Source organism: Anomalospiza imberbis, chromosome 22 (assembly GCF_031753505.1).
Source record: "Anomalospiza imberbis isolate Cuckoo-Finch-1a 21T00152 chromosome 22, ASM3175350v1, whole genome shotgun sequence".
NCBI classification, from domain to species: Eukaryota; Metazoa; Chordata; class Aves; order Passeriformes; family Viduidae; genus Anomalospiza; species Anomalospiza imberbis.
In genome coordinates, this window is record NC_089702.1 from 1,559,979 (window position 1) to 1,586,933 (window position 26,955).

The window sequence follows — 26,955 nt, forward strand, 5'->3', positions numbered from 1 at the left end:
CCTGCTCCCACCAGAGTTGTGACTGTTTTGCTGGGGCTGTTCTGGAGCACCAAAATGCTCCATCCTGATCTTGAGGAACTCCAGGATCTTCTTTTGTTGAAGCCTCCAGAGCTGAGCTGTTGTCAGGTGTGCAAGGCAGGAGGAACGGCACCATAGCAGAGTGCAGGGACACACATGTCCCCTCAAGTGGTGCCATAAAGCCCAATATTCCCACGCCAGGCCTGAGGGATGAACCTGGACCCTGCCATCGGGTGGTTTCTCCAGGGCAGGTGGGAGTAGGTGGCTCCAGTCTGCTGGGGTGACTCTGCCATTTGCTGCACTGGGTTAGGGGAAAAAATGGACCTGAAACTGTCATTGATTACATCTCCTAAAACCCCTCAGTAAACGTGGACAGGGGTGGAAGAGAAAAGGGACTATCTGGGTTGAGATTTCTCCTTCAAAACTGCCACCCTATTTTCTTTCCCTTGGTTTTCTCCTTATCCAAGAGACTCTGCCATACCCAACTGTGAGGACACCCTGCTCAGAGATCACAGCACCACAGCCTGGGAGCTAAACTTTATTGTGCAGAACTTGTGCCCCGGGTGGTGCCGAAGTCAAGCTTTGAGGGTTTTTTGAGCCTCTTTTACCCTGTTTCTGCTCAATCCCGGTGCTCCTGCTCCCTCAGCTGACCTGGTAACACTTCATCAGCTCCACCAGTGTCCTCTCCTCCTCAGTTTCCTTTTCCAAGTGGGTCTCCATGGGATGGGCTTCCCTCCCTGCCTCACAGCTGGCCAGGCAGCCGGGCTGGCCAGCAGCCTGATAATCCCTGCTCTGCAGCTTCCTGAACAAATCCTGGCTGCTCTCCTTCTCCGCCTGGCTCAGGAGAGCCACGTTCAGCCCGAAGCGCTTGGTGCCCGCCAGGCTCTGCAGGATCTGAAGGACAGGAGCTCTGTCTCCAGGATGGATATTCTCTGCAAGCACTGTCAGGAATTCCCCCAGGAGGCCAAAGCCCACATCAGCCTGGAAGATCCTGCCCAAGGCCTCCCCTCCGAGCTGCAGCAAAAACTGGTATTTCTCTGTCCCACTTTTAAGGTATCTGCGCCAATCTCGGTGAAATTCCGCAGCGGTCCCAGGCAGCTGATCCAGCTCCTGAAGGAGAAAGGAGACACTCAGTTCCTTTTGTTTTGTTCCCACTTGAAGACTTTGATCCCCTCACCTCAATCAGCCCATGGACAGCCAAGATGTTTTTACCAGGGGCTTTGGCAGCACAAGGAGCTGCTGAGGGGGAAAAAGGGAAGACAAGAAAATGCCAGGTGCCTTTAACCCTGAGAAACCAGGGGGAAAAGGGAAGTGGGGATGAGGTGTGACACCCAGTGTGAACACAGATGGCTGTGGAGTGGCCCCAACCCCAGCCAGAGTCAGACTCTCTGCCCAGCCTGGATCCACCAGCACTGCCTGGGAAGGGATCTCACAGAGATCGGGGCAGGGCAGGGAACACTGAGCACACAGAGGGAAAAACAGGGAGTGGCAGAGAAAAGGTGGGAGATGCAAACCCCAGGAAATGTGCAGATGCCCTGTCTGGTACCACCTGGCATTGGTGGCTCTGTGGCAGAGCAGAGGCTGAGAGCTGAGCTCCAAGTGGCATTCCCAGGTAAAGGAAATCCCATTTCATACCAGCTCTAATGAACTGCTGAGCCCAGCCCCAGTGGGTCACCAACACACAGGCTGAAGGAAGAGGCAAATGTGCAGCTTTTCTACAGCCAGGGAACAAAGCAAAGTGGCACCAGCTGGGGCTGAGCACAGATGGAGAAGCTCTGGAGATCTGAGCCTGGTGCTGATGGAACCAGGAGCAGGATTTGCCTGGGGAGATCATTGCTCAGTCCAAGCAAACACAGCACTCAGGAGAGTTGCAAAAGATCTTACAATAAACACAGGTTAATGAAACCCAGCATCATAAACAATCCTTGAGATTGTTCATAAAGCAGTCCATGAAATTGCCTTATCATGGGAAACATCCGGTGACCAGGACACTCCAGCATGGCCAGAGGCCATGGCAGGGGCAGGAGGTGACTCCAATCACAAACGACTTGGACAGAAAATGTCCTGTCCCTGTTTCCCACTGCTGAGGGACCCAGTGAGCTGATCAGGCTCGGGCAGGATTAACCCAACCCAGCTATTTTCCATGATCATTCAACCACAGGCAATTCCCTGTGCTCAGGGAATCTCTGCAGCCAGAGGCTGCTCCAGGGAGGATCCTGGTGCACAGCCCTGGCTCTGGGTCAGGCTGCAGCTGCTGGGAGCTGGGAGCTGCTCCCAGCCAGGAGGGACAGCTCTCACAGACTGCTCCTGGCCACCATGGGGGCACTGGGAGCTCTGGGTCCAGGGTGTGCAGCCAGGCCTCCATTCCCTCAGGGATGGAGAAGACTCTCCCTGAAGAGGCCCAGCCTGACGCCGTGCTGATCCAAATTCCGATATTCTAGGGGCCTGGAGGGTTGGCTCACACCCAGAGTGAATCCTGAGTAACTCCTGCATTCCAATTAACACCCAGATGATTCCCGAGTCATTTCCAGCTGTGGATGAGGCCCCAGCAGACCTGTGGTGTCCCTCACCTGTGGGATCTCCACAGCGTGGGCGGGTGCTGCCTTGGCTGGGGCTGCACAGGGATTCCACAGCACATTCCTCCTCTGCCCCAGCCTGTCCTTCTTCTCCAGAGGCTTCAGGTGAGAAGCCAGCACAATCTCCCTAAAGGGAACAGGGACAGGGGGGACACATGGCAAGAGAAAACACTTTGAGGCTTCAAGCTGCTCCTCTGAGCCAATTTCTGACTTTGGGCCGTGTGGATCACCCAGAGGGGCTGGACAGGCTGGAGAAGCAGGCCCTGACTGATACAAGGATAAACCAGCTTAAAATCCCTGGGGAATCCCATCAAGATATTTGGGGGAGAAGCCACTTGAAAGTGTTTTCCTGCCCCTCAGGCATCAGGTGGCATGGAGGAATGAGACAGACGTGAATCCATGAATGGAATTTGAGCTGGTCCCAGAATGCCTCCCAAGTGTGGTCAAAGTCCTGGATCTACCAATGGATCCTGGATGGAGATGGACAGGAGCCCCCAGATGGATCCATGGGGAATCCAGGAGTTTGGAGGACACTGGGAGTGCCTAACAGTGCCCCGTGGAGCAGCCCTGCCATCCCAGCCTGCTCACAGCCCCCTGGACACAGCAGCGACACGCCTGGGAGCAGGGACGGGCTGGGACGGGCATAGGGGACACGTCACCCTCTGCTCCTGCTCTCCCAGCACGGCCTGGAGCTGTGGGGAGAGACGGGGCGCTGGGGTGGGAATGGGAAAAGGGGACATTGTCCCGGGGAGGGGACAGTGCCACTCCACTGCTGGCTACAGCTGGGCCACCGCGGGGGTCAGGCACAGGGCAGGGACAGATCTCAGCGCACACGGGGCCACCTGAGGAGCCCTGGGCCAAATCTCAACCACGGCCGAGTGGGCTCTGTCCTCGGGGCTGTTCCGGGCACCCCGAGGCTGCTGCCCCTCGGGTCCCTCAGAGCAGTGCTCGGGCCATCAGCTCTGAGCTCAGACCCCGAGGGGTCCCGGAGCCCCCAGGCCACATCCCGGCTCCTCCCGGGCCCCTCGGGCCGGTCCCCGAGCCCCGGACCTGAACTGGTCGTAGTCGGGGACGCCCTGGCGCATCGCCCGCAGCTTGGCCTCGCCCTCCCGCTGCCGCCGCTCGTCCTCCGCCAGCGCCGCCCGCAGCTCCCGCTCCAGCGCCGGCAGCGCTCCGGCCGGCTCCATCCCCGGCTCCAGCCCCGGCTCCAGCCCCGGCTCCATCCCCGGCTCCAGCCCCGGCTCCATCCCGGGCCCGGGCAGGCACCGCCGCCACCTGCGGGGCGTGCGGACAGGGGCACAGGAACCCCTCCCGTCGAGACAGCCCTGCCTGCGATGGCTCCGAGGACACACTTCTGTCACAACAGCGCTGCCAGGACTGGCCCGACAGCCCCGATCTTATCGCGACAGTGCTGCCTTGTGACCCCCACTGTGACAGCCCAAAGGCCGCACACCTGGGTGGCAACTGGGAACCTCTCCCCTCTCGGAACTCCAGACCCTGGCACACCGCCGGCCCCGGGGCCGCTCGCTCTATCGCGACAGCCCCTCGGGTGACGAACACCTGGGCCCCGGGGCCGCTCTCTCTATCGCGACAGCCCCTCGGGTGACGAACACCTGGGCCCCGGGGCCGCTCTCTCTATCGCGACAGCCCCTCGGGTGACGAACACCTGGGCCCCGGGGCCGCTCTCTCTATCGCGACAGCCCCTCGGGTGACGAACACCTGGGCCCCGGGGCCGCTCTCTCTATCGCGACAGCCCCTCGGGTGACGAACACCTGGGCCCCGGGGCCGCTCTCTCTATCGCGACAGCCCCTCGGGTGACGAACACCTGGGCCCCGGGGCCGCTCTCTCTATCGCGACAGCCCCTCGGGTGACGAACACCTCGGCCCCGGGGCCGCTCAGTGCCGCTCGCGCCGCCAGAGCGACGGCGCCGCGCAAGGTCCCCGGGGCTGCCCCGGCGGCGCCTGACAGAACCCGCCCCGCCGCCCTGCGCTGCCCCTCTCGCCCCGCGGCCCTCGGGACGCTCCGGAACCGGTCCCGACCCGGCCCCGGACTCACCCGGCGCTCCTCCAGCGGGCGCGGCGCTGGCGGCGGGCGCTGAACGCTCTGTCGCGACAGGCGGCGAGGGCAGCCCGGGGCCCTTCAGCAGCGGCGGCGCCGGCGAGAGCAGCGGCGGGAGCGGAGCCGGGGCGGGTGAGGGAGAGCGGGGCCGGGGCCGGTGAGGGAGAGCGGGGCCGGGGCCGGTGAGGGAGAGCGGGGCCGGGGCCGGTGAGGGAGAGCGGGGCCGGGGCGGGTGAGGGAGAGCGGGGCCGGGGCGGGTGAGGGAGAGCGGAGCCGGGGCCGGTGAGGGAGAGCGGGGCCGGGGCCGGTGAGGGAGAGCGGGGCCGGGGCGGGTGAGGGAGAGCGGGGCCGGGGCGGGTGAGGGAGAGCGGGGCCGGGGCCGGTGAGGGAGAGCGGGGCCGGGGCCGGTGAGGGAGAGCGGGGCCGGGGCCGGTGAGGGAGAGCGGGGCCGGGGCCGGTGAGGGAGAGCGGGGCCGGGGCGGGTGAGGGAGAGCGGGGCCGGGGCCGGTGAGGGAGAGCGGGGCCGGGGCCGGGGCTTCGGACAGGGCCGGGGCTTGGGGCTGCGGCAGGGCCGGGCCGCCGTGCCACGGGCCCTGAGGGGGTTCTGTCACGGCCCGCAGTCTCTGCGCCCGCACCGATCCTCTTCCCGCCCCCAAGCATGGACACCGACCTGTACGACGAGTTTGGGAACTACATCGGGCCCGAGCTGGACTCGGACGATGACGACGATGAGCTGGGCCGAGAGGCCAAAGACTTGGACGAGGTGAGGAGGGGCAGCGGCCCCCGGGGCCGGCAGGGCTCGTCCTGCCCCGGACCCGGAGCGGGGACGGGCCCGCGGCTGCTCCCGCCCCGGGCGGGTCTGGTGGGACTGCTCAGTGCGGGGCCCTGCATCCCTGGTGTTTAAAGAACTTACCAAATCTGTTCGCAAGGTAAAGAGAAAGACAGAGCTCTTGCTGGAATCGCGGGGGGAACCGGGAGCTCCTGCGGCTGGGCTGTGTTTGGCTGGGTTCGGTGTCAGGCCCGTGGCGGCTCCGGGTCCCGTCGGGAGCCCCTCGGGAGGGAGCTGAGGCTGCCGCAGGGAGCCGGATCCTGGTGGGGGGAGGCAGAGCAAGACCCCACGGACACCGGGGGAGCAGAGGGGCTGCCCCACGGGGGAAACGAGGGAGCCCCTTCGCACGTGCTGCGGGTCTGTGGGGTGGGGGTTGTGTTACCGGGTCTGGCTCTTGCCTTGTGCTGTGTGGGCTCGCTGCCTGGGCCGGTGTCCCTGCAAGTCCAGGGGCTGTTCCTGATCCAGGTGCTGTGGGAAGAGCCGTGCTGCTCCTCCAGGAGCTGCTCCCAGATCACCTCTGTGGGTGCTGGGGCTGCACTGGGGGTCCCTGGCTCGGGGGTGACCCCAGGCCTGTCCCCTCGGGGGGCTCCACAGCCGCTCAGGGCGAGCCTTGGTTGCAGCTGGAGGATGATGACGATGACGATGACATGGGGGAGCACGATGAGGAGCACCCCGGGATGGAGGTGGTGCTGCACGAGGACAAGAAGTACTACCCCACAGCAGAGGAGGTCTATGGGCCTGAGGTGGAGACCATCGTGCAGGAGGAGGACACACAGCCACTCACTGGTGAGTGGGAAGGGGGTGGAGGGAGGAGAAGGCTCTTAAGGGATCCTTGGAAAGGGGAAATAATATTCCCTTCTGTCCTGCCCCTTTGGAGCCCCCTCATAGCCTCAGGAACTCTGCCTGGAGTGTGCAGATTTGGGCAATTGTGGGTTTTGCAAACCCAGGCAAAGGTATCTTTGGAAGAGCAGGAATCAGCAGAGATGGGGAAGCTGTTTAAGGGAGAAGTAAATGCATTTAAGTGATCTCCTTTGATCCCTGTGTACTGGAACGGCTCAGCTGGAAGGGCCCTGCAGTCACCACCTCCTGCAGCTTTGACAAACAGCTGAGGGAATCTGTCAGCCAGAAAACTGAGGGGTTGTCAGCTAAAGTCCCCATTCCAGGGGCCACTCCTGACCCTGCTGGTTCAGGGGCTCTGGGAACAGTTTGTTGTTCTGTCTCTTGTTTCAGAGCCCATTATCAAACCTGTGAAAACCAAGAAGTTCTCCCTGATGGAGCAGACGCTGCCGGTCACTGTCTACGAGATGGAGTGAGTGTGGGGCTGGGGAGGCAGACCTGGGAGCTCTGGCTTGGTGTCTCACTGACCTGAGAGCAGCCAATTCCCAGGTTCTGAGCCCAAAACAAGAGGAAGTGCAGGACAAACTATTTCACTGACGTTTTACCTCCCCACCAGCAGTACAGGGTAGGGTTGGACACAAAAGGGGAGTTGTACTCAGGGGCTGAGATCAAGCTCCATAGCAACAGCTTGCGGCTCAGGAAAGCTTCTTGGAATGATTTGGGTTGCAAGGGACCTTAAAACCCATCCATGACATGTGCAGGGACACCTTCCACTATCCCAGCTTGCTCCAAGCTCCAATGTCCAACCTGGCCTCGGACACTTCCAGGGATGGAGCAGCCACAGCTGCTCTGGTCAATGTGTTAAATATCCACACAGTCAGTGTGTAGCACACATCATATTGGGACATTTTGGGTTGATGCCAGTCTCAGATTAGGTCCCATCTATTTCTGTTTCCATTGGGAATTTTTATGCTGCTGAGTGAGTGCAGTGTGCTGTGCAGTCAGCAGGACACTGCAGCTGTGCAGGGTGGGTCTGCTGCTTGTGATCCAAAGCAGCTTCTTGGACACCAGGGCTGGGAGAAAACCTCCTGGAAAAAAAATCCAAATGCATTTAAATTGGAGATGTAATAAATCAAAAGAGTTTTCTGTGGAATAAAAGCCATCCTTGGCTTTTTCTGGCAGAAGTCTGGTGTTGGTCTGTGCATTGTGGTGGGCAGAGGGTCCATGGCCCTGTACGAGCAGTGTGTGTGTGTGTGTGTGTGTGTTGTCTCTCTTTGGGATGAGCAGATGGAGCTGTGGGGGTCTCCTGGGGCTCATCTCCACTCACCACTTTGTGGCCTGTCAGGGCTTTTCCCAGTTTGAATGTTCCTCTCCAGGTCACAGAAGCAGGTGTGGCTGAGCAGCAGTTCCCTGGTGGTGAGCAGTGCCTCTGCCTGGCACCCAGCAGCCTCGTGTTTTCCAGAGGGGACAGGATGTTCCTGGAGCTGGTGTTCACTCAGGGCTCCCTCAGCTGCCCGGGGCTGTGCTTGGTGCCTGGGGGGTTCAGCAGGGCTGGAGCAGAGCCCAGGAGCTGCTGGGGCTGGTTTTTCTCAGCCCTTGCTTTGGCTCAGTCCCTGACCTGGGCTCTGCGTTATCCACCACTTCCCTGATCCCTGTGTGCTCTGCTCATTCCATTTGTAATTAATTCATTTTTCTCCTATTTGTTGATATAAATGGTTAGGATGGGCCACAATAAATTCCTTGTGGGATGTAGCCAGAAACCTGCAAGCTTGGTATTGATTTCCCATTTAGCCTTATTTTCAGACCAATTAGGAAGGTTCTAATCGGGGTTACTATTGATTGCTGTATTTTTTAGCTCTTAATCAAAACGTTTTACATTAAGAAGTCTATTGCATCAGTGAAAATCTAATCTGTTTAAAAAGGAAATTATTTGACAGCACTTACTCTCTGCAGGCCTCTGGCAGTGGCTGCATGTTTTATAGCCTCCCATTATTTTTTAGGGTTGGTAATTTAGGATCTCAATTATCTTTTGGCCAGCATCCATCCAGAAGTGACCAACTCATCATTACCCAGCTCAGCTGCTGATTTGAAAAATACTTAATTCCTTAAGTCCGTGGAATGTCACTGTTTTAAGGCTTAAAAATCAGAATTAATGGTCTGTGGAGCCCCTGGCTGCTTCCAAAGCTCCATGGGGTGCTTGTTATCCAGCACCATGATTTACCTGACTGCCTGCCGTGGTTTGAGTGGAAGTACTTCATCATCTGAGTACATGGATGTGATTTTTGCTCCAGTACTGACTAGAAGAGAAGAAAAATATTCAATAATATTCAATTGCTGGCAGCTTTACCAGCTCCGTATCCTCCCACCCACTGCCATCTGTCTGGGACTCCAACTCTCTTGTCCTCCCCATCTGGAAAGTGGGATTCTTCCTCCGCAGGGCACTGGCAGGATAAAAGATTGGCGAAGATTCAGGGGGCACCTTGGATAGAAAGTGTAGCTGAAAAGCAGCACCTACTTTTCTTAGACACAGCAGAAGCCTCCAACAGCCTTTTGTGTTTCGTTCCTGCAGTTTCCTGGCAGATCTGATGGACAACTCGGAGCTGATCCGGAATGTGACTCTGTGTGGGCACCTGCACCACGGCAAGGTACTGTGAATGTCCAAAATACAGGGCTAGTGATGGTGACCTGCTGCTTTGCCAGCCCTCCTGGCCCCTGGTTCTCTGCAGCAGTACCTTCTGCTGCTCATGCACTTATTTATAGAATCCAAGGATGGTTTGGGTTGGAAGGGACCTTAAAGCCCATCCATTGTCACCCCTGCCATGGCAGGGACACCTTCCACTGTCCCAGGCTGCTCCAAGCCCCATCAAGCCTAGTCTTGGAGACTTCCAGGGATCCAGGGGCAGCCACAGGTGCTCTGGGCACCCTGTGCCAGGGCATCACCACCCTCACAGGGAGGAATTTCTTCCCACTATTCCACCTAACCCTGCCCTCCTCCAGCTGAAGGCCATTCCCCCTTGTCCTGGCACTAGATTTCCCTGTGAAATTTGTAGATCTTTTTGTAGGTTGAATTTGTAGGTTTTACAATAACCTGCTCAGCGTGCCCTGTGCTGCTGCTGGAGGGACGGGGTTGTGTTTGTGTCTGTCTGAAGAGAGGCACCTCCTTTCTCTGCTCTCTTCCAGACGTGCTTTGTTGACTGCCTGATAGAGCAGACGCACCCGGAGATCCGGAAGCGCGACGATCAGGATGTGAGTGAGCTGCTGGGGAACTCCTGCCCTGGCAGCACGGGGGGGCTTTTACAACCCGAGGGAGGGGCACAGGGTGGTTCAGTGACTGGAATGTAGGGTTGGGAAGCCAGAGCTCAGTCCTAATTCTGCTTCTGTCCCTTACTTGTCACCTTAGTGATGTGTCAGAGTCATTGTGTCCTGCTTCTAACTGAGTATCTGATACCAAAATGTCAGACTCTCTGATTTTTGTTTTGCCTTTGCAGCTCTGCTACACTGATATATTGTTCACAGAGCAGGAGGTGAGTGGTCTTGTAGTGATTTTATCCAGTTGTCTCATGCTTTACTCACAGTTGTTGTAGGCAGTTTCCTCGTCCATTTTAATGCCTTTCTGTGCCTTTCACATTTTGGTTATTTTCTTTATCAATAAAACAGTCTGCTCCTCTTGTTTGCCTCAGGAAGATTCCTCATCCAACTTCCTTCCCTCATCTCCATGTATGATTTTGTAACTTGTGTAATGTTACATCTGCAGTAGAGTCACTCCAGTCTGGGGCTAATTCTTACTTTGAGAGAAAAAGGAGGAAAGGATTTGCAGCAGTGGTAGATGAGGAAAAAATTATTTCAAAATAAATACATTTCTGCTTGTTTTCCTTAGCTCTGACTCCATGTGGTTGGGCATGAGTGGGAATGTTATTTTGTGTCATGACCAGAGCAATCCTTTGAAGCATTTTTTTTTCTCCTCTCAGTGTTTATACTTTATACTCTGTATGATCAAATCTTGTGCTTTGCAGTGTAACTTGGTGGCAGCAGAGGGTGAAAGCACAAACAAACACCCACATTCTGTCTCAGCTATTGCCTGTAGTACCTCCTCAGCTGAGATCAGGTGTGGAGGGTGCAGTGGTGGCTCACCAGTCTGACCAGTACAGATGGGAGAGCTGGGCTGGGTGCTTTGGTGATCTGAGGTTATTACTCTCTTCTAGGATGAATGTTTTCTTCTTTCCATCTTTCTCATTTTTCCTGATCATCTTCTACATCTGTATGTAGTGATCCTTGTGTTTCTGTACATGGTGATCCTTTTGTTTATTTTTTTTTTTACCTGTAATTCTGGTTTCCTGTGTTTCAGAGAGGGGTGGGGATCAAGAGCACCCCAGTGACCATTGTTCTGCCAGACACCAAGGGAAAGTCTTTCCTCTTCAACATCATTGACACTCCAGGTGATTCTGCAGTCCTGAAAATCCTGCTGTGGGAAGCACTTAGCTGTGTTTTGTACATTTTATAGCTGACTCCAGCCTAGTCCTGAGCCTTTAGCTGAGTTCATTCCTGTGAAGTCACTTCCAGCAGTACTGACCCATAATCACCCAGGATGGTTCGGGGTGAAGGGACCTTAAAGTACATCTGCTTCCAACCCCCTGCCATGGGCAGGGACAAGTCAGGCTCATGTCTGTGATTAGCTGCCCTAATTGAGGGCTGGTGAGTTTGAAGCAGCTGGTGAGTTTGTTTCACTCAAGCAGCACAGGTAGAATTTTCTTTCCCAGGTGTTGCCATGTGCAGGGGGACCCTCCTTTGCTCAAATGCTTTTGCCCCACAGTGAGACTCAGCAAGTTCCTCAGGCCTCTGACAGGCTTCTGTGGAGGGAACATAATCACAGATCAACTTGTAAGAAACTTTAGGCAAGAGGGTCTTGGGACACATCTGCTGAGCTACAGCTCAGGATGAGGGAGGTTAGAGCGCAGGAGGAGGCTGGGAGGAGAAGCATCTGTTGTCTTTGAGAAGAAATCTTCCTCCTTTTCCCAAAGCACTTGCACAGAGCTGTGAGAAAAACAGTCACAAATGTGAGGAAAAGTGCCTGTTAAACAAGTTGAGTGCATTCTCAAAAAATAGCATTAGAGCTGAGGCTAAATCCCCACGGGGAGCTCTGGCAGCTGCTCCCAGGTCCCCTTCTGAGGAGGAACCATCTCCGTTCTGCCTCTCTGGGTGCCAGCAACCAGAGGAATCTGCAGAGCCCCACGGCTTCCCACCCTGTGTGCTGCTGCTGCACCAGGGCTCACTGTGCTTCTCACTGCCCACCTTTGTGTGGTTTTGAAGGTCATGTGAATTTTTCTGATGAGGTGACAGCCGGCCTTCGCATCTCGGACGGCGTCGTGCTCTTCATCGATGCGGCCGAGGGGGTGAGTGCCACCTTCTCCTGGGGCTTGCATCCCTCCCTCTGGAGTCTGTGCTCCTGCCTTAGCATGAAGGCCTGGCATGGGTTCAGCTTTCTGGGGTGAAGGGTTTTTGAAGGACAGTTTGGGAAGTGAGGGTGTTTTCCATCTGAACAGGCAGCCAAGCCTGTGGCTGCTGTGTCCAGACTGATATGATGCTGTGGCCTGTAGGCTGACTGTCTGACTTGTGTGCATCTCCATCCCCATGATCCCTAAAACTGAGCAGGTTATTTATATCAGAGATGTCCACAGGGTTGGATTCAAGGAATTTGGTTGGGTTAGCACCTATTTCTGAATTTCAGGAGGATTAGCTGGTTGCTGAGCTTGGGCTTTTCTGCAGCCTGGCAGCAGAGTAAGGGTCACTGGTTGCCTCTCACACCCCAGATAGCATTTTGGGGAGGCTTTCCTGGGGCTCTGAGCTCGCTGCTCCCCGCAGGTGATGCTGAACACGGAGAGGCTGATCAAGCACGCGGTGCAGGAAAGGCTGGCAGTGACTGTGTGCATCAACAAGATCGACAGACTCATCCTGGAGCTGAAACTGCCCCCCACAGATGCTTACTACAAACTCAGACACATCGTAGACGAAGTTAATGGTTTGATCAGGTGAGGCTGCTTGGGGTGCTGCATTGTTAGTGCTGCTGTCCCTGTCCCATGGCTCTCTGTGAGCCCTGCACGTGCCTGAAAACTCATCGGTTTGTCTCTTGATGTGTTGAGTCATAGAAAATGGGCCAGGAAGAACCACTGGGAGTTCATCTCGGGTGATACATCGAATTAAGCAGGGTTGGCTCTTCCTGGCAAACTCCAGGAGATTTCATTTCCCCTGCCTCGTTTCATTTTTCCTCGATTAAAAAGTAGAGAAAGTGGACATATGACCAGAGCAGGAAATTGTGCTCCCAGATGTCTCAAATACACTGAAATGATCCAGCTTGTATCCCAAATTGGAGGTTGAGATGTCTCAAAGCTCCTAAATACTTGCTGCAAAACTAAAAGGGAGTTTACTGTCTTAACTCTTGAACAAGGATTATGATACTGACACAGTCCAATCTCCTTGCCAGCCCTGCCCAGGAGAGGGAGGGACATCTTAGCAGCCATGCATAATTTCTGTGGGTTCTTCTGCATCCAGGGACTTCTTAACAGCATTCTGCCCTTCAAGTGTATGTGTTTGCACACAAGCTCCCTATAATGTCTCTGTTCAGTGTGTGCTGGCATCAGCCACCTGGGAGCAGGGCAATTCACCCTGCCTAGAATGGCTGTGAGCTCATTAAACCTGTTTGGATTAAATTATATCTCTGTATTATCTTTTCCCTTATTTGGTTGACCAACTTGGCTGCTTTTTTAGAGGAAGAAAAGTTATCCCAGATAAAAAATCTGAAGCATTTGTGCTGGTAACTTTTTAGTTCTAGGATCTTTAAATCTTTGCATTAATGCTTGAAATTTATAGCCAGAAAATGTTCCTGACCCTGAGATTCTGATGGCAAGCAAGCTGCAGCGTGTTTAAAGATGCTTTTTGGCAATGCAGGCTCCTTGCTTGTCACTGCTGTAGGGTGTGGGAAGTGGGCTGAAGTGTCTTCTTTGGTTCATAACATTGATTTGATTTTATTTTTCTCCTCTCAGCATGTATTCCACCGATGAGAACCTCGTGCTGTCTCCCCTTCTGGGGAACGTGTGCTTCTCCAGCTCTCAGTACAGCATCTGCTTCACACTGGGGTCTTTTGCAAAGATTTATGCAGACACATATGGTGAGGATTAGCCAGAAACCTGGTGCACTTCAACATCTCATTTCCCAGCCTTTCTTGTGGGGGTTTTCTAAGCCATTCAGCTTCCCCTGCACATGGCCAGTGTTTGTGTTCTGGAATTGCTGAGGGTTGAGTGGTGCTGCAGAGCTGAGCCTCGGGGGTTAAAAAGCAGAAACACAGTTTTAGCAAGATATTTTCTCCCGATGAATGTTTCTTGAGTCAGAAGCCAAGATTTTTTTCACACCCAAAGCAGAAATAACAAGCAGTTGAAGGCAGGTGTGTGTGTGTTGTGCTTTGCCTCCCTGTCAGCAGCTCAGGAGCGAAGCAGTTAAGCTCTTCCTGCCTTTTCCCAAAAGTCCAAGACTCAGCTGCAGCTGGGCACAAGCTTTGCCCACAAGGTTTTGCACTCTTGCCCTCTTTCTTTTTTAAGAAACTGTCTTTTTCTGGCTTGGATTTAATTTTCTGCTCCCCAGGTGCCCACTCAAGGCACTCTGCCGCGTGTAGCAGCGGGCTCCGTGCTGGCATTAGCAGCTGCACAGCCCAGGTTTTTGAAGTCCCCCACTGGGGAATTTGGGGATCTGTAGGAGCTGAGAGCAGGGGAAGAAGGAGGTTGTAAAGCAGCTGGGCCAGCTCTTTCAGAGAACTTGGCCTGAGGGAAGATGAAGTTGTAGAGGTCAGGGACTGATGGTGTCAGGACTGTCACATGTCCTGAGAGTTTGGAGCAATAAATGAGCTCCCTGAGTGTCACAGCATTAACTCGGAGCCTGCTGGGGTGAGACCCCTCCCTGGGGAGCTGAGGACAGCACAGTTGGCAGGAGATGCCACCAGGTGGGGAAGGCAGGAGCTGAATGGGTGCTTGGAGTTGGGAACAGTGGATTCTGGTCACCAGGAATTGTATGTGCAGCCGCCACATGTCAGCTGACAAGAGTTAGAGCAGCATCAGTGTCCAGACTGCAGCCACTAGGCAATTCCTTGTGTTCACATATCTGCCCACTGCAAAAGCTTGTTTGGAACCTGCTGTAGGTTCTCATTCTATCCTGGTATTTGTAAATTCACCATGACAGCCAGCACCACACTGGACCTTCAGCGCTGGGTGTTTGGCTGTGTGCTCCCTGAGAAAGAGAAGGGAACCTGGAGATGTTCAGCAGGGCAGAAAATGCTGCTGAGCCAGCAGGGCTGATGGGTGGAGGCCATCCCAGCACCTTGGCACTGCAGCAGCAATCACAGCCTTCTTGTTTGGAAGTGCAGCAGATGAGGTTGGGCTCCTGCAGCACTCCTCAGCTCTGACCCTGTGGGTAGCAGAGAGCTGGAGTGTTCCTGGGAAGTGAGTCTGTGAACTGCAGTGTCCCTGGGCTGCTGGGGACATCCCCAGTGGACTCTTCTGCTCCTCTCTGCCTGGTCTCCCCAGGACAGCGCTTAATCTTTCACTCAGAATTGGGATGAGGCATTCACTCATCAGCATCAGTTCATTAAATTGAATCCTCAGGCTTGTTTTAAAAGCCAAAATATAAAGATTTCTAAGCTAAGAAAAAAGCAGTGACATCTGAGAGGCTTTTTCATATGCTTTTTCCTTTAGGAGACATCAATTACCAGGAGTTTGCGAAGCGGCTTTGGGGCGACATCTACTTCAACCCGAAGACGTAAGAACCCTATTTAAATGTTTTAATGTTGCTTTATTCCTGGGTTTTGCCCTCCTTTCCCTGTAAAATGTGGACTGGATGACCACCCAAGGTCACTCCTGACCCTATGATCCTGTGGCAGAGTGATATCTGGGAAGGGTTGAGTCAGGCCTCCTGGCTAATGGGAGTCCATGTGGTCCTCCTGAATCCCACAAGCAGGAGCAGCGAGGCTCCTCTGGCCTTCATTTGGAGTAAGCCTGACCCATGTGTCCTGGCAGCTTCCCAAGGGATTGGGAGGGAGAAGAGGAGAAGCTGGGAGGAGCAGAGGGTGTGCAGGGTTGCTGGCAGGCTGCAGTTCTTGCTCCTCACCTCTCTGGTCTGCAACAGCCGCAAGTTCACCAAGAAGGCCCCGACGAGCAGTTCCCAGCGCAGCTTCGTGGAGTTCATTCTGGAGCCCCTGTACAAGATCTTGGCTCAGGTCTGTGCTGGATCATTCTCCCTCCCACAGCTCCAGGCAGGAGCAGCTGGGACTGGGCACTGGGTGGTGGCTGGTGGGTCTGATCCTGTCCCGTTTTCCAGCGGGATCTGCACAGGGTGGCCTTGGGGGTGCAGAGTAATCATTATTTCTTGCAAGTGCAGCGCCGTATTTGCAGTGAATAGAATAGTCCTTGCTCTTCCTTGTGTGCTCTGATAGCAGCCAAGTGACTTGGAGCAAAGATTCGGAGCTCAAGTCGGATGAGGATGAATTGGGGGGGCTCAGCCTGGAGAAAAGGAGGCTCAGGGGGGACCTTCTTGCTTTCTACAACTCCTTGACAGGATGGGGCAGCTGGAGGAGGTTGGGTTCTGCTCCCAGGGAACAGGGACGGGACAAGAGGAAATGGCCTCAGGTTGTGCAGGGGGAGGTTTAGATTGAAGATTAGGAAAAGTTTCTTCCCCCAAAGGTTTGTCCAGTCCTGGCACAGCAGCCCAGGGCAGTGGTGGAGTCACCATGCCTGGATGGATTTAAAAGCCATGGGGACTAACATGATTTAGTGGTGGCCTTGGCAGTGCTGGGGAAATGATTGGACTGAATGATCTTAGAGAGCTTTTCCAGCCTTAATGATTGCACGATTCTATGATTTGACCCATGTGGCTCTTGTGTGAGCTGTAAACCTGTGCAGGTCCAGAGCCCTGCGGGTGGTGGCTGGTGTGTGATGCTGCACTGGGGAGTTACTGACTGGGACCCCCACAGTGAACCTGAGAGTGAGACTTCTTGTCTTGCAGGTGGTGGGAGATGTGGACACAACCCTGCCCAGGACTCTGGATGAACTTGGCATCCACCTGACCAAAGAGGAATTGAAGCTGAACATCCGGCCCCTCCTGCGGCTCGTCTGCAAGAAGTTCTTTGGGGAGTTCACAGGTACAAGCTGTTTGTCTTCCCCTCCACAATCCTCCTTATATCCCCAGTACCTCACACCAAGAGTTGAGGGCTATATTTTGGCCAAGGAGTGCTAACTTGCACAGATCCTGCTCAATTTCCCAAATCTAAACTATGACACCGCTTTGCCCACAGGACAGCCTGAGACACTGCTCACCTCTCCCCTGCTGCTGTGGGTGCTGCAGTCACCGTGGCTTTGCCTTGTATTTATGGAGTCCATTTCTTTCCTCTACACTGGTTAACCCTGTCCTCACCAAGTGTTCCTGTTGCAGGCTTTGTGGACATGTGTGTGCAGCACATTCCCTCCCCAAAAGTGGGGGCCAAGACAAAAATTGAGCACACCTACACCGGCGGTGTCGACTCCGACCTGGGGGAGGCCATGAGCGAGTGCGACCCTGACGTAAGGAAACTCCTGTGTTTGCTCTGAGTGTGCAGAACCAAGGCTGACAGCCTCTGCTCCCCCTGCCCTGCCAGGGCAGCTGCCTCCCAGCCAGCTATCTGCACAGATTTGACTTGCAGCACTCTGAAACCTCTCATCCGACACCGGAACAAATCTCTTCACTCCAAGGAGCTTCAGCTGCCTGCCAGGGCAGCCCTGGAGAGAGGGAATTGTTTCACAGTGTTCAGAGAAGAACAGGACTAGGTCAGGACTCCAGAGCATGTGGGAGCTGCAGGGTGGTTTTGTGTCCTTTTGCAGTCTTTTTGTCCCTTTTCCTTGAAGTTTGAGTCTCTCTCCAAACTCTAAAAAACTGTATGGTGCTGATAAAAATAACCCTATGTTAGTTAGTCAGCACCTTTCCTCTCCCAGCCCTGCAAACCCTTCCTACTCCAACAGCTTGCACTGAGCTGTCATTCGGAGTTGTCTGGAGCCACCAACGCTGGCAGCTGAGTGAGAAATTTGCCTGTGACTTTTGCTCTGATGTCTGCAGAGAAAATTATTTTAATGAGTTGTGATTATCCACATAAAACTCCACGGTGGTGACTGTCACCACATCGCCAGTGTGGAGTGACCTTGTGGCACTGGAAGCTGTGATCTTGGGGGGCTCAGATGCTCTACACTGAGCAGGTTTGCAGCCAGCAGATGACATTTTTCCTCGTGGCTTTGTCCCAGTCACCATTTGCTGCTCTACAAGAGTAAGGACAGGAGCTCCAGAGCAGTCTACTATGGTCATTCCAGGGTTTTCCATACAGGGCAAGGAGATGTAGGGCTTCCCGTGCCAGGAACTGAAGGACTTGGCAAATCAAAACAATTATTTCTAAATTCCAGCCCATTTATCCCTTTTATGCACAAATCATAGAATATTCTGTGTTGAAAGAGATCCACAAGGATCATCAAAGTCCAGTCCTGCCAGGTCTGTGTCTGTTTCTTGACTGTGTTTTGGAAGAAGCTCATTTCTGTCTCTCTGTGTCACGGGAAGGGTCCCTTGATGTGTCACACAACCAAAATGTACAGCACTGATGATGGTGTCCAGTTCCACGCCTTCGGCAGGGTGCTCAGTGGCACCATCCATGCTGGGCAGCCTGTGAAGGTCCTTGGGGAGAACTACACCCTGGAAGATGAGGAGGACTCCCAGATCTGCACCGTCGGACGCCTCTGGATCTCAGTTGCAAGGTACAGAAAGCTCTGGCGATGTACTTACTGGGAGAGGAGTCACCTGGAGTTGGGTGAGGGACTGGGAGGGAGGGAGGGAGAGCTGCCAGAGAGAGGGAGGAGAAAGGTGCTGGAAGGTTTGAGGCTGCAGTGGTGCTCTCCTGTCTTTCAGGTATCACATTGAGGTGAACAGAGTTCCTGCTGGCAACTGGGTGCTGATCGAGGGCGTGGACCAGCCCATAGTGAAGACGGCGACTGTGACAGAGCCTCGGGGCAATGAGGAGGTACTGGGCCTGGCTGGCATTGCTCAGCCTTCCAGGCAGGCAAGGTGATGGGGTACAGCCCAAAAGCTCCTCTAGTGGGGTTAAAGAACGCCTGTCTGCTCCCATGGTGAGGCTAAAGAATCCCTGTCTGACATGGTGCCAGGGCACAAGAGCCACCGAGGGAAAGAGAAGAGCTTCACATGCTGTGTATTAACATGAGGACATGTAGGGATGCAGTTTCACTTCTTTGGCCTCTTGTTCCAGGCTCAGATCTTCCGTCCCTTGAAGTTCAACACCACGTCTGTTATCAAGATAGCTGTGGAGCCAGTCAACCCCTCAGAGCTCCCCAAAATGTTAGATGGTCTCCGCAAAGTCAACAAGAGCTACCCCTCACTTACAACTAAGGTACTGCTGGGGGCAGTTGGATTAGGTGATTTCCAGAGGTCCCTTCCAGCCTTAACTGTTCTGTGATGCTGTGTGTGTGTGTGTGTGTGTGCTGGGGCAGCCTCTGGGCTGATCTTCAAAATAATCAGGTTTTCTACTATAGGTTATTGCATTTGTTGTGGGTCTTTTCATGCTGTTACAGTTGATCTCATAAATTATGTAGAAGTAGCAGAAAAGTGTAAATCCAGCAGAAAAACACACACCCTGCTGTGCCAGGGAAGCAACTTTGTGCAGAGCCCAGCAGCACTTCCTCCTGGAAAAGGCTGTGCGAGCTTTCCTTGGGGTGTTCTGACTCTTAACAAGTGTATTTAAGGCTGATCCTTCCTCAGGCTTGAGTAAGAGCCTGGAAGGTAGGAGCTGTGAGCAGGGGGGCTGCCAGCTGAATCCCTCTCTTCTCTTCCAGGTGGAAGAGTCTGGGGAGCACGTGATCCTGGGAACAGGAGAGCTGTACCTGGACTGTGTGATGCACGACCTGCGGAAGATGTACTCCGAGATCGACATCAAGGTGAGGGAGTGAGAGAGGGATTTTCCCACTGGAAACCCTGGACAGGGTTTTGGTCCCCTCTCTCAGAAGGATGAGAAAAAGAATCTCTCTGAATATACAGCATGGATTTTGTCACGTTCCTGTAAAAGTGAAAAAAAGCTATTAGGGTGTAAAAGGGCCTTTACAGCCTGACTGTCACACCAGTGGGACTGAGAGTGGCACGTTGGCTTGGAGAGGAGTTTTCCATATTCCAGCCTTCCCTGTGCTTCAGCCATTGCCTAGCTAGCATCAAATAAATAAATTGAGCAGGATTTTTCATACCTGGCATTGGATTTAAATTTTCCTGTCTCATTTGAAAGCCTCAGTGCTTCATACACAACCCTGATGAAAACAAGGCCAGTTGAACCGATTTTTCCTTGCAGGTGTTCTGAGGTTTCAAACAGTCTGTTTACAAACAAAAAGGTACTGAAAACCTTACAAACCTTTTGTTCTTTTAGGTGGCTGATCCAGTGGTGACGTTCTGTGAGACAGTGGTGGAAACATCCTCCCTGAAGTGCTTTGCTGAGACACCCAACAAGAAGTAAGGGCCCTGGGCAAGCTGGGATGGGAGGGGGCAGAGGGAAGGTCCATCCCTCCAAGGGGGCTGTTCCCACTGGCTGTTGTCCACCAAGTGGAACATGCCTGAGTGAGCAATGTCCCATTGACCTGAACTCCTCAGGAACACACCAGAGTCCCAGGGATGTTCCTGTTCTGTGTAGGAGCTCTGAGAATGGAGGGAATAAAGACAGATACACATCCTCCTTTTTCCCTAAGTGTCACACCTTCTCAGCAGTTCTCAGAGGTGTTCTGGGATCCTGGAGCAGGTGCCAAAGAGCCCAGTGCTGCCTTCAGTAACTCCCCCAGCAGTTTCATGAGCAAGAGCTATGTCTTCTCTTATCCACATGTAATCTTGGATTTGTTCTTCCCGGCGATGCCCTGGAGCCTTGCAGCTGCTCTCATCTCCCTCCTCCAGCACCTCACAGTGCATGTGATTGGAAGAGGGAGGCCTGGGAGGGAACGTGGGGGAGATCTGTGTGCACAGGCTGTTCCCATACCTGAATTTTCTGAGAAATCATGATCTGCTGAAGTTGACTCTCCTGTGTTCCCCTGTGATTTCTGGTTCTTCTTGCCTTCCTTTATTCTGAGACAATCTCGCCATGTTTGGCAGCCTCATTTCTGGGAGCCGAGAGGTTCCGTTCTTCACAGAATCACAGGATGGTTTGGGTAGGAAGCAGCCTTAAAAACCATCCAGTTCCAAGCCCTCCTGTGGACAGGGACAGCTTCCACCAGGCCAGGTTGTTCCCAGTCTTAGGTCAGGCTTTGACCTTCTGGGCACATGTGCTGGGGGCAGGTTTCAGGCATTGTGGGGGTTCTCTGAGGCAGCATCTGATGTGTGAGATGCAGCTCCCAGAGGCACCTTGCCCGGCCCATGGACTCCCTCCTGCAGCCCTGGACAGGGGCTGGACATGGGATAGGAGGGCTGGAGCCACACTGTCCCTCAGCTGTCTCCTTCTGGGGCTGAGCAGGCTTTGGGGAGCAGTGGCTGAACACTTGTGCTGTGCTCACAAGGACACAGGAACAGCAGTGGATGCAGGTGGCTTCATCAACCCAACTGCATGCAAGCTGGGTGCAGTCAGAGAATCACAGAATATTATAGCTAGAAAGGTTGGAAAAGACCCTAAAGTCCAACTGTCAACCCAGCACCACTGTCATGTTCACCACTAAACCATATCTACAAGTGCCACATTGACATGTTTTTTGAACAGTTCCAGGGATGATGACTCCACCACTGTCCTTGGCAGCTGTGCCAGGCCTTTACAACCTTTCCTGTGTAGAATTTTTCCTAATATCTCACCTAAACCTCATCTGGCTGAACTTGAGGCTGCTTTCTCTCATCCTGTCCTTTGTTCCCTGGGAGCAGAGTCTGACCCCCACCCCTGGCTGCCCGCTCCTGTCAGGGAATTGTGGGGAGCCAGAAGGTGCCCCTGAGCCTCCTTTTCTCCAGGCTGGTTCCCCCAGCGCCTCAGCTGCTCCCAGTGCTCCAGACCCTTCCCAGCTCCATTCCCTTCTCTGGACATATCCCAGCCCCTTCAGGGCTGCCAGTCCCTGTGGTCCTCCCAGTTAGTTCCATTTCCATCACTGTGGCTGATGGTGACTGTCTCTCCTCAGGAACAAGATCACGATGATTGCTGAGCCCCTGGAGAAGGGACTGGCAGAGGACATTGAGAACGAAGTGGTGCAGATAACATGGAACAGGTATGAGTGATCTGGGAGAGCAGGAATCCAGCTGGAAGTAAGTAACTGGGGAAGAAGGGGATGCTGGAATCTGCAGGATGCACAGTATCGGGCAGCAGCCTCTGGGCAGGGATCCTGGTTTGGTTTTCCTGCCAGCCAGTCTGTGAACATCTCTGCCTGAGACTGTTTTGTGCCTGAAGAGGACAGGCTTGTAAACACATCGTGAGTACAGGTCAGATTCTTGTTTCCTAAAGCTTCTTCCCTTTCTCTCTGTCAGAAAGAAGCTGGGTGAATTCTTCCAGACCAAATACGACTGGGATTTGCTGGCTGCCCGTTCCATCTGGGCCTTTGGGCCAGATGCCACTGGCCCAAACATCCTGGTGGATGACACACTGCCCTCAGAGGTGAGGAGTGGGGGCCACTCTTCAGTGAGACCTTTGTCCCGTGGTGCCAGGAGGTGCCCACTCCTCCCAGATCTTTCAGCAAGGCCCTGGTGCCTTTGGGGTGCTCACTGTTTGCCACAGCTCAGACCTGCTGCACTTTCCCCAAAATTATCCTACACTGGTTAGCAGGTCGCCTGTTATTTTTCAGGTGTTGCTGTTTGGGCCAATGTCCTCAACTTGCCAAAACTTGCAGCCAATGGCTTTGCCTTTCAGGATCACCAAAATGTGGGCTCTTAATTTATAGTGCTCTAGAAATTATATAGTGCTACTGCTCTTGAGCTGTGAGAGGGAGGGGTGGACACTGGGTGCACAGGGGAGCACTGCTGCTGTTTTGGAAACTGGCTTTTAAACACTGGGTGTTACTGGCTGTGATGAGGTGTGGTCTCTGAAGCTGTCTGTCTGTCTGTCTCTAGGTGGACAAGTCTCTGCTGGGTTCAGTGAAGGACAGCATCGTGCAGGGCTTCCAGTGGGGGACCAGGGAAGGGCCCCTTTGTGATGAATGTAAGTGGGACCTGTGGGGAAATTGAGACCGTGAGATTGGTTAAATTCTTCCATCGCTAAGCATTCAGGTGTTCCAGGCTGAACAGGCTTGGAGCAGCCTGGTCTAGTGGAAGGTGTCTGCCCATGGCAAGGAGTTGGACTAGATCAGCTTTAAGGCTCCTTCCAACCCGAATCACTCCGTGATTCTGTGATATGCAGGGTTATGACGTGGTGATGCATTCCCTGCTGGAATTAAATTTAGGAGAACTGCTGGTGGCTCTGGGTGTTTGGGCATCTGGGGATGTGGTTGGTGCTGGCAGAGAACGTCCCCCAGGGTCACTGGCTGTCATTTCTCCCTCCGCAGTGATCCGCAATGTGAAGTTCAAGATCCTGGACGCGGTGATTGCTCAGGAGCCCTTGCACAGGGGTGGAGGGCAGATCATCCCCACGGCCCGCAGGGTCGTGTACTCCGCCTTCCTCATGGTGAGGGTTTGCCTGTGCTGGGCTGATGCCCAGGGACCTGCCCGGGGGTGTGGGTGCACACTGACTCATTCACCCATCAATGTCTGCAGCGCCTTTGTGAGCTGGCACACGAGTCCTGCAGGCCTGCATTGCAGCCTGGTGTGCATCTGCTCGCTCTCCCCTTCTTGCTGCTGGGCTTGCTGGGAAGGGTGGGCATGGGGGGGAGAGGGAGGCGTGTGACTCATGCCCAGAGGGGGAAAAGGTCCTTTCAGTGTTGGTGATGTTGGTTTGGGCAGCCATGGGACAGCAGGAGCCCTGTAATCTCATCAGGTGCTGAGTTTGACCAGAGAACTTGAGCTGTGCTGGTGCTCCAAGAGGCTCAGTGGCTCATGTCCCTGTCCCCTCACAGGCCACCCCTCGCCTGATGGAGCCCTACTACTTCGTGGAGGTCCAGGCCCCTGCTGACTGCGTGTCCGCCGTGTACACAGTGCTGGCCCGGCGCAGGTGAGCTGCTCCTGCTGCCAGCAGTGGGGGTTTGCAAAGCAGCAGCGTTGGGATCTGGGCTGTTGGAGAATTCCTGGCACTGGTGCAGAGGGTGAAGTCTCTGTGAAGTGACAGTTGGAAGCTTCCTGACTGATCCTGGCCCCGAGCAGTGTAGGGAGGGATGTTCAGGGTCACACACAGCCTTTGGGTTGTGCCTGGTTCTTCCTGAGTGTCAGAGAGGAGAATGTACAAAGTACTGTGCTCAGCCCTGGGGCCCCAGCACAGGAAGCACTTGGACCTCCTTCAGTGGCTCCAGACAAGGCCAGGAAGATGCTCAGGGGGCTGGACTTCCCTGTAAAAACAGGTTGGGAGATCTGGGGTGGTTCAACCTTTAAAAGAAAAGGCTGCAGGGAAACCTTAGAGCCCATTCTAATGCATAAAGGGGATCCAAGAGAGCTGGAAAAGGGCCTGGAGTGCCAGGATGTCAGCACAACGGGTCCCTGGCCGGGTAATGATTGCCATAGACTCCATGTATTACAGAAAGCTGATCGTTTTCTTTATTAAGAAACCCATTGCTTTTTTATACCCTAGTTCACTGCAGGTGGACCTAATTGGTCCTTAAAACACCATCACCATTGGCTAATTAAGAAACCACCCTTTGGTGGTTTCTTATCTCCATAACACATTCCACATGTTCACAATACCAGGTGCAGCAAGATAAGAATTGTTTCTCATTCTTTTCTCTGCTCTTCTCACAGCCTTTTCCAGAAGATGCCTGGGAAAGTTGTGTGTTGCTCTCTGTGGCCATTGAGCTGCCACACCAGGACAAGGGGGAATGGCTTGCCAAAGAACAGGGCTAGATGGGATATTGGGAAGAAGTTCTTGCCTGTGAGGGCGGAGAGGCCCCGCACAGGTTGCTCAGAGCAGCTGTGGCTGCCCCATCCCTGGAAGTGTCCAAGGCCAGGTTGGACAGGGCTTGGAGCAGCCTGGGATAATGGAAGATGTCCCTGCCCATGGTAGAGGGGGTGGACCTGTATGAGGTTTGGGGTCCCTTCCCACCCAGGCCAGTCCATGATTCTGTGACACATAGGAATGCTAATCCTTTGACACATTTGCAGAGGCCACGTGACCCAGGATGCTCCGATCCCAGGCTCTCCCCTCTACACCATCAAAGCCTTCATCCCAGCCATTGATTCCTTTGGGTTTGAGACGGACTTGAGGACCCACACACAGGGACAAGCCTTCTCTCTCTCTGTCTTCCACCACTGGCAGGTGAGTCCGTGCCCTGGGGAGGTGGGGAAGAGGGACAGGTAGGATCAGGCACCAGGTAGGTGCTCTCAGTGCCATAGCTCCAACAGAGCAGGAAAGCTCTGGAGAGCATCCTCAGAGGATCTTGAGGAGGCTTTTGTGTACCAGCTGTTCCATGTCTTTGTTCCAAGTCCCATCACTCCCAGTCCTAGTGAGGGAGCCCTGGAAGCTGCTGCTGGCTGAGTGTCAGGGTCCTGCAGTGCCTGGGGAGAGGACATTCCCCTTGGGAGGAGGGAACCTGTTTGGGTCCACTTCATGCTCTACAGCTTGGGCAGCAGAAGTCTTGGAGCGAGGCTCAGACTCACTGATCTGCCATAGGAAGTTTGATCTGTGCCACACTTCAGCTTTGCCCCCCAGAGTTGGTGTTTTAAACCTGTAGGAAGTAAAGTTTAGGACAAAATACTGTTCTCTGGCCATTTCTGTGTCTGGGGCAGATCAGGTCCTGTGGGAGCCACAGCTGTGAGGTGCACAGTGGTTTGGGGTACAGCTCCATGAGAGCAGCTGCTGCAGTCTGAGCCCTGGCCTAAGGGCTGATGTGTCAAAGGCCAAGGCTCAGCTCTGAACCTGTAAGCATGCCTGGTTTGTGGAGGGGGTTGTGCTGACCAGGACAGGCATGGATGGTTCTGTTAGGAGGTAATTATGCAGTACTCCCTGTGGAAGGGACGTGTCCTTGGGACATGTCCTTGGCTTGAGTGCTCAGCACTGTATTACTGACTTCTCACAGGTATGATCACCAGCAGTGACATGAGTTCGTGTGCCAGGAGAGCAGATGGGGTGTTGGGGTGTCTGTGGGACCCAGGGATGGTTCCTGTTGCAGTTGGTGTCTCCAGGAGGTTGAACCAGCCCCAACATGACACTCACACCCTGGCCCTGTGTTTCAGATTGTGCCTGGTGACCCCTTGGACAAGAGCATCGTCATCCGGCCGCTGGAGCCGCAGCCAGCCCCACACCTGGCCAGGGAGTTCATGATCAAGACCAGGCGCAGGAAGGTATGTCTGGGACAGATCCCTGTGCTGTGCCTCTGTCCCAGCAGCTGGGCTGTTGCAGTGTTGTCCCTTGGCTGTGCCACATCCCCTCTGTGTTCCCAGGGTGGTCTGGTGGCCTTTGTGCCCGGGACCTCCCCCGTGCTGCCCAGCAGTGCCTGTCAGTCCCATCAGTGACCCCAGTCCAAAACAGGATCCTGTGGCCTCTGCTGAGCCCCGCTCCCTCCCCAGCCCCTCTGACCCCTCAGTCGTCTGGTGTAGCCCCTTTGTCCAGCAGAAACAGCAGAACTGGTTTCTGTGCTGGTTTAGTGAGCTGGACTGAGGAGCTGCAGAGGAGCAGAGGGAATTAAGCCCTCCTGTGGGGAGCAGTGAGCTGGTAGAGGTGCTCAGCAGCAGAAACCACATGTTTGCAGGTTCCTGAGGAGTGTTAGATGACTTCAAGCTGCAGAGAAGCACCTCATGCCTTTTTTGCAACCTGAAAATTTATCTTACTGTGGGACACAGCTCTTCAGTGGGCTCTCTGGGCAGTGGCAGGATGGGGAATAACCCTGGCTTTGTGCTACCTGCAGGGCCTGAGTGAGGACGTGAGCATCAGCAAGTTCTTCGACGACCCCATGTTGCTGGAACTGGCCAAGCAAGACGTCGTTCTCAACTACCCCATGTAACCCTGCTGCCCTGGCATGGGGGCTGACCCGAGCCCTGGCTGGCACCTGCCGGTCCTTTCCCATGCCTGCTTGCCCAGCCCTGGCTCCTGGAGGCTCAGGGCAGGCAGGGAGCTGCTCCTCAGGTCACTTCCATGGCTGTAGGAGTCTCCATGGACTAATTGTGGGCATTTCCATATGGGGAGCAGCCCAGACCCAGAGCTCTGATCCATTTTGTATTGTTAGTCTCCAGCTGCTGTTGCCTCCAGTGAGGTTTTCCTTTGGGATAGGCTCCTCCAGCTCATGGAGCTGAGCAGTGTCAGTATGGACTCCTGAGGACTGGGCCTCAACTGTGTCAAGCATTTCAGGCAGCTGAGAAAGGGGGGTTGCTGGGGGGCAGTGCTTTACCAGCCTCCCCAGGAGGAGAGATGTGGCTTTGACCTTTCTGTACCCCTTTTTTGAACCCTTTTAAACGTTTAGTACAAACTTCCAGGCTGGGCTTAGTCTGATTGTGCCCAGACATGGCAGTGTTGGGGGAGGCTCTGCTTTCCCAGTGTTTCCAGTACACACAGTCAGGATTTCTCCC

At 54.5% G+C, this 26,955-nt stretch overlaps 2 protein-coding genes across 5 annotated transcripts; one reads left to right on the forward strand and one right to left on the reverse strand.

Annotated features, from left to right (window-relative positions):
• Nucleotides 1–287: 287 nt before the first annotated feature.
• Nucleotides 288–3,856, reverse strand: CCDC103 (coiled-coil domain containing 103). Its single transcript, XM_068212124.1, has 3 exons — nt 3,645–3,856; nt 2,589–2,721; nt 288–1,128 (listed from the first exon to the last, which is right to left on the reverse strand). The coding sequence occupies exons 1-3, from the start codon at nt 3,839–3,841 to the stop codon at nt 661–663; spliced, it is 798 nt and encodes a 265-aa protein (XP_068068225.1). The 5' UTR covers nt 3,842–3,856; the 3' UTR covers nt 288–660.
• Nucleotides 3,857–4,656: 800 nt separating this feature from the next.
• Nucleotides 4,657–26,542, forward strand: EFTUD2 (elongation factor Tu GTP binding domain containing 2). 4 transcript variants are annotated; one of them, XM_068212444.1, is made up of 28 exons: nt 4,657–4,784; nt 5,310–5,415; nt 6,102–6,267; nt 6,712–6,790; nt 8,888–8,963; nt 9,499–9,564; nt 9,807–9,842; nt 10,664–10,754; nt 11,626–11,708; nt 12,178–12,344; nt 13,356–13,480; nt 15,054–15,117; nt 15,484–15,574; nt 16,360–16,495; nt 16,786–16,913; nt 17,932–18,125; nt 18,277–18,388; nt 18,632–18,772; nt 19,215–19,316; nt 19,793–19,875; nt 21,504–21,590; nt 21,847–21,973; nt 22,426–22,513; nt 22,857–22,975; nt 23,364–23,458; nt 24,556–24,709; nt 25,627–25,734; nt 26,298–26,542. In XM_068212444.1, the coding sequence occupies exons 2-28, from the start codon at nt 5,311–5,313 to the stop codon at nt 26,391–26,393; spliced, it is 2,919 nt and encodes a 972-aa protein (XP_068068545.1). In that variant the 5' UTR covers nt 4,657–4,784; nt 5,310; the 3' UTR covers nt 26,394–26,542. The 4 variants fall into 4 exon arrangements, with proteins under 4 accessions (XP_068068545.1, XP_068068548.1, XP_068068547.1 ...); XM_068212447.1 differs by lacking the exon at nt 4,657–4,784 and adding an exon at nt 4,924–4,934; XM_068212446.1 differs by lacking the exon at nt 4,657–4,784 and adding an exon at nt 5,149–5,159.
• Nucleotides 26,543–26,955: the final 413 nt, after the last annotated feature.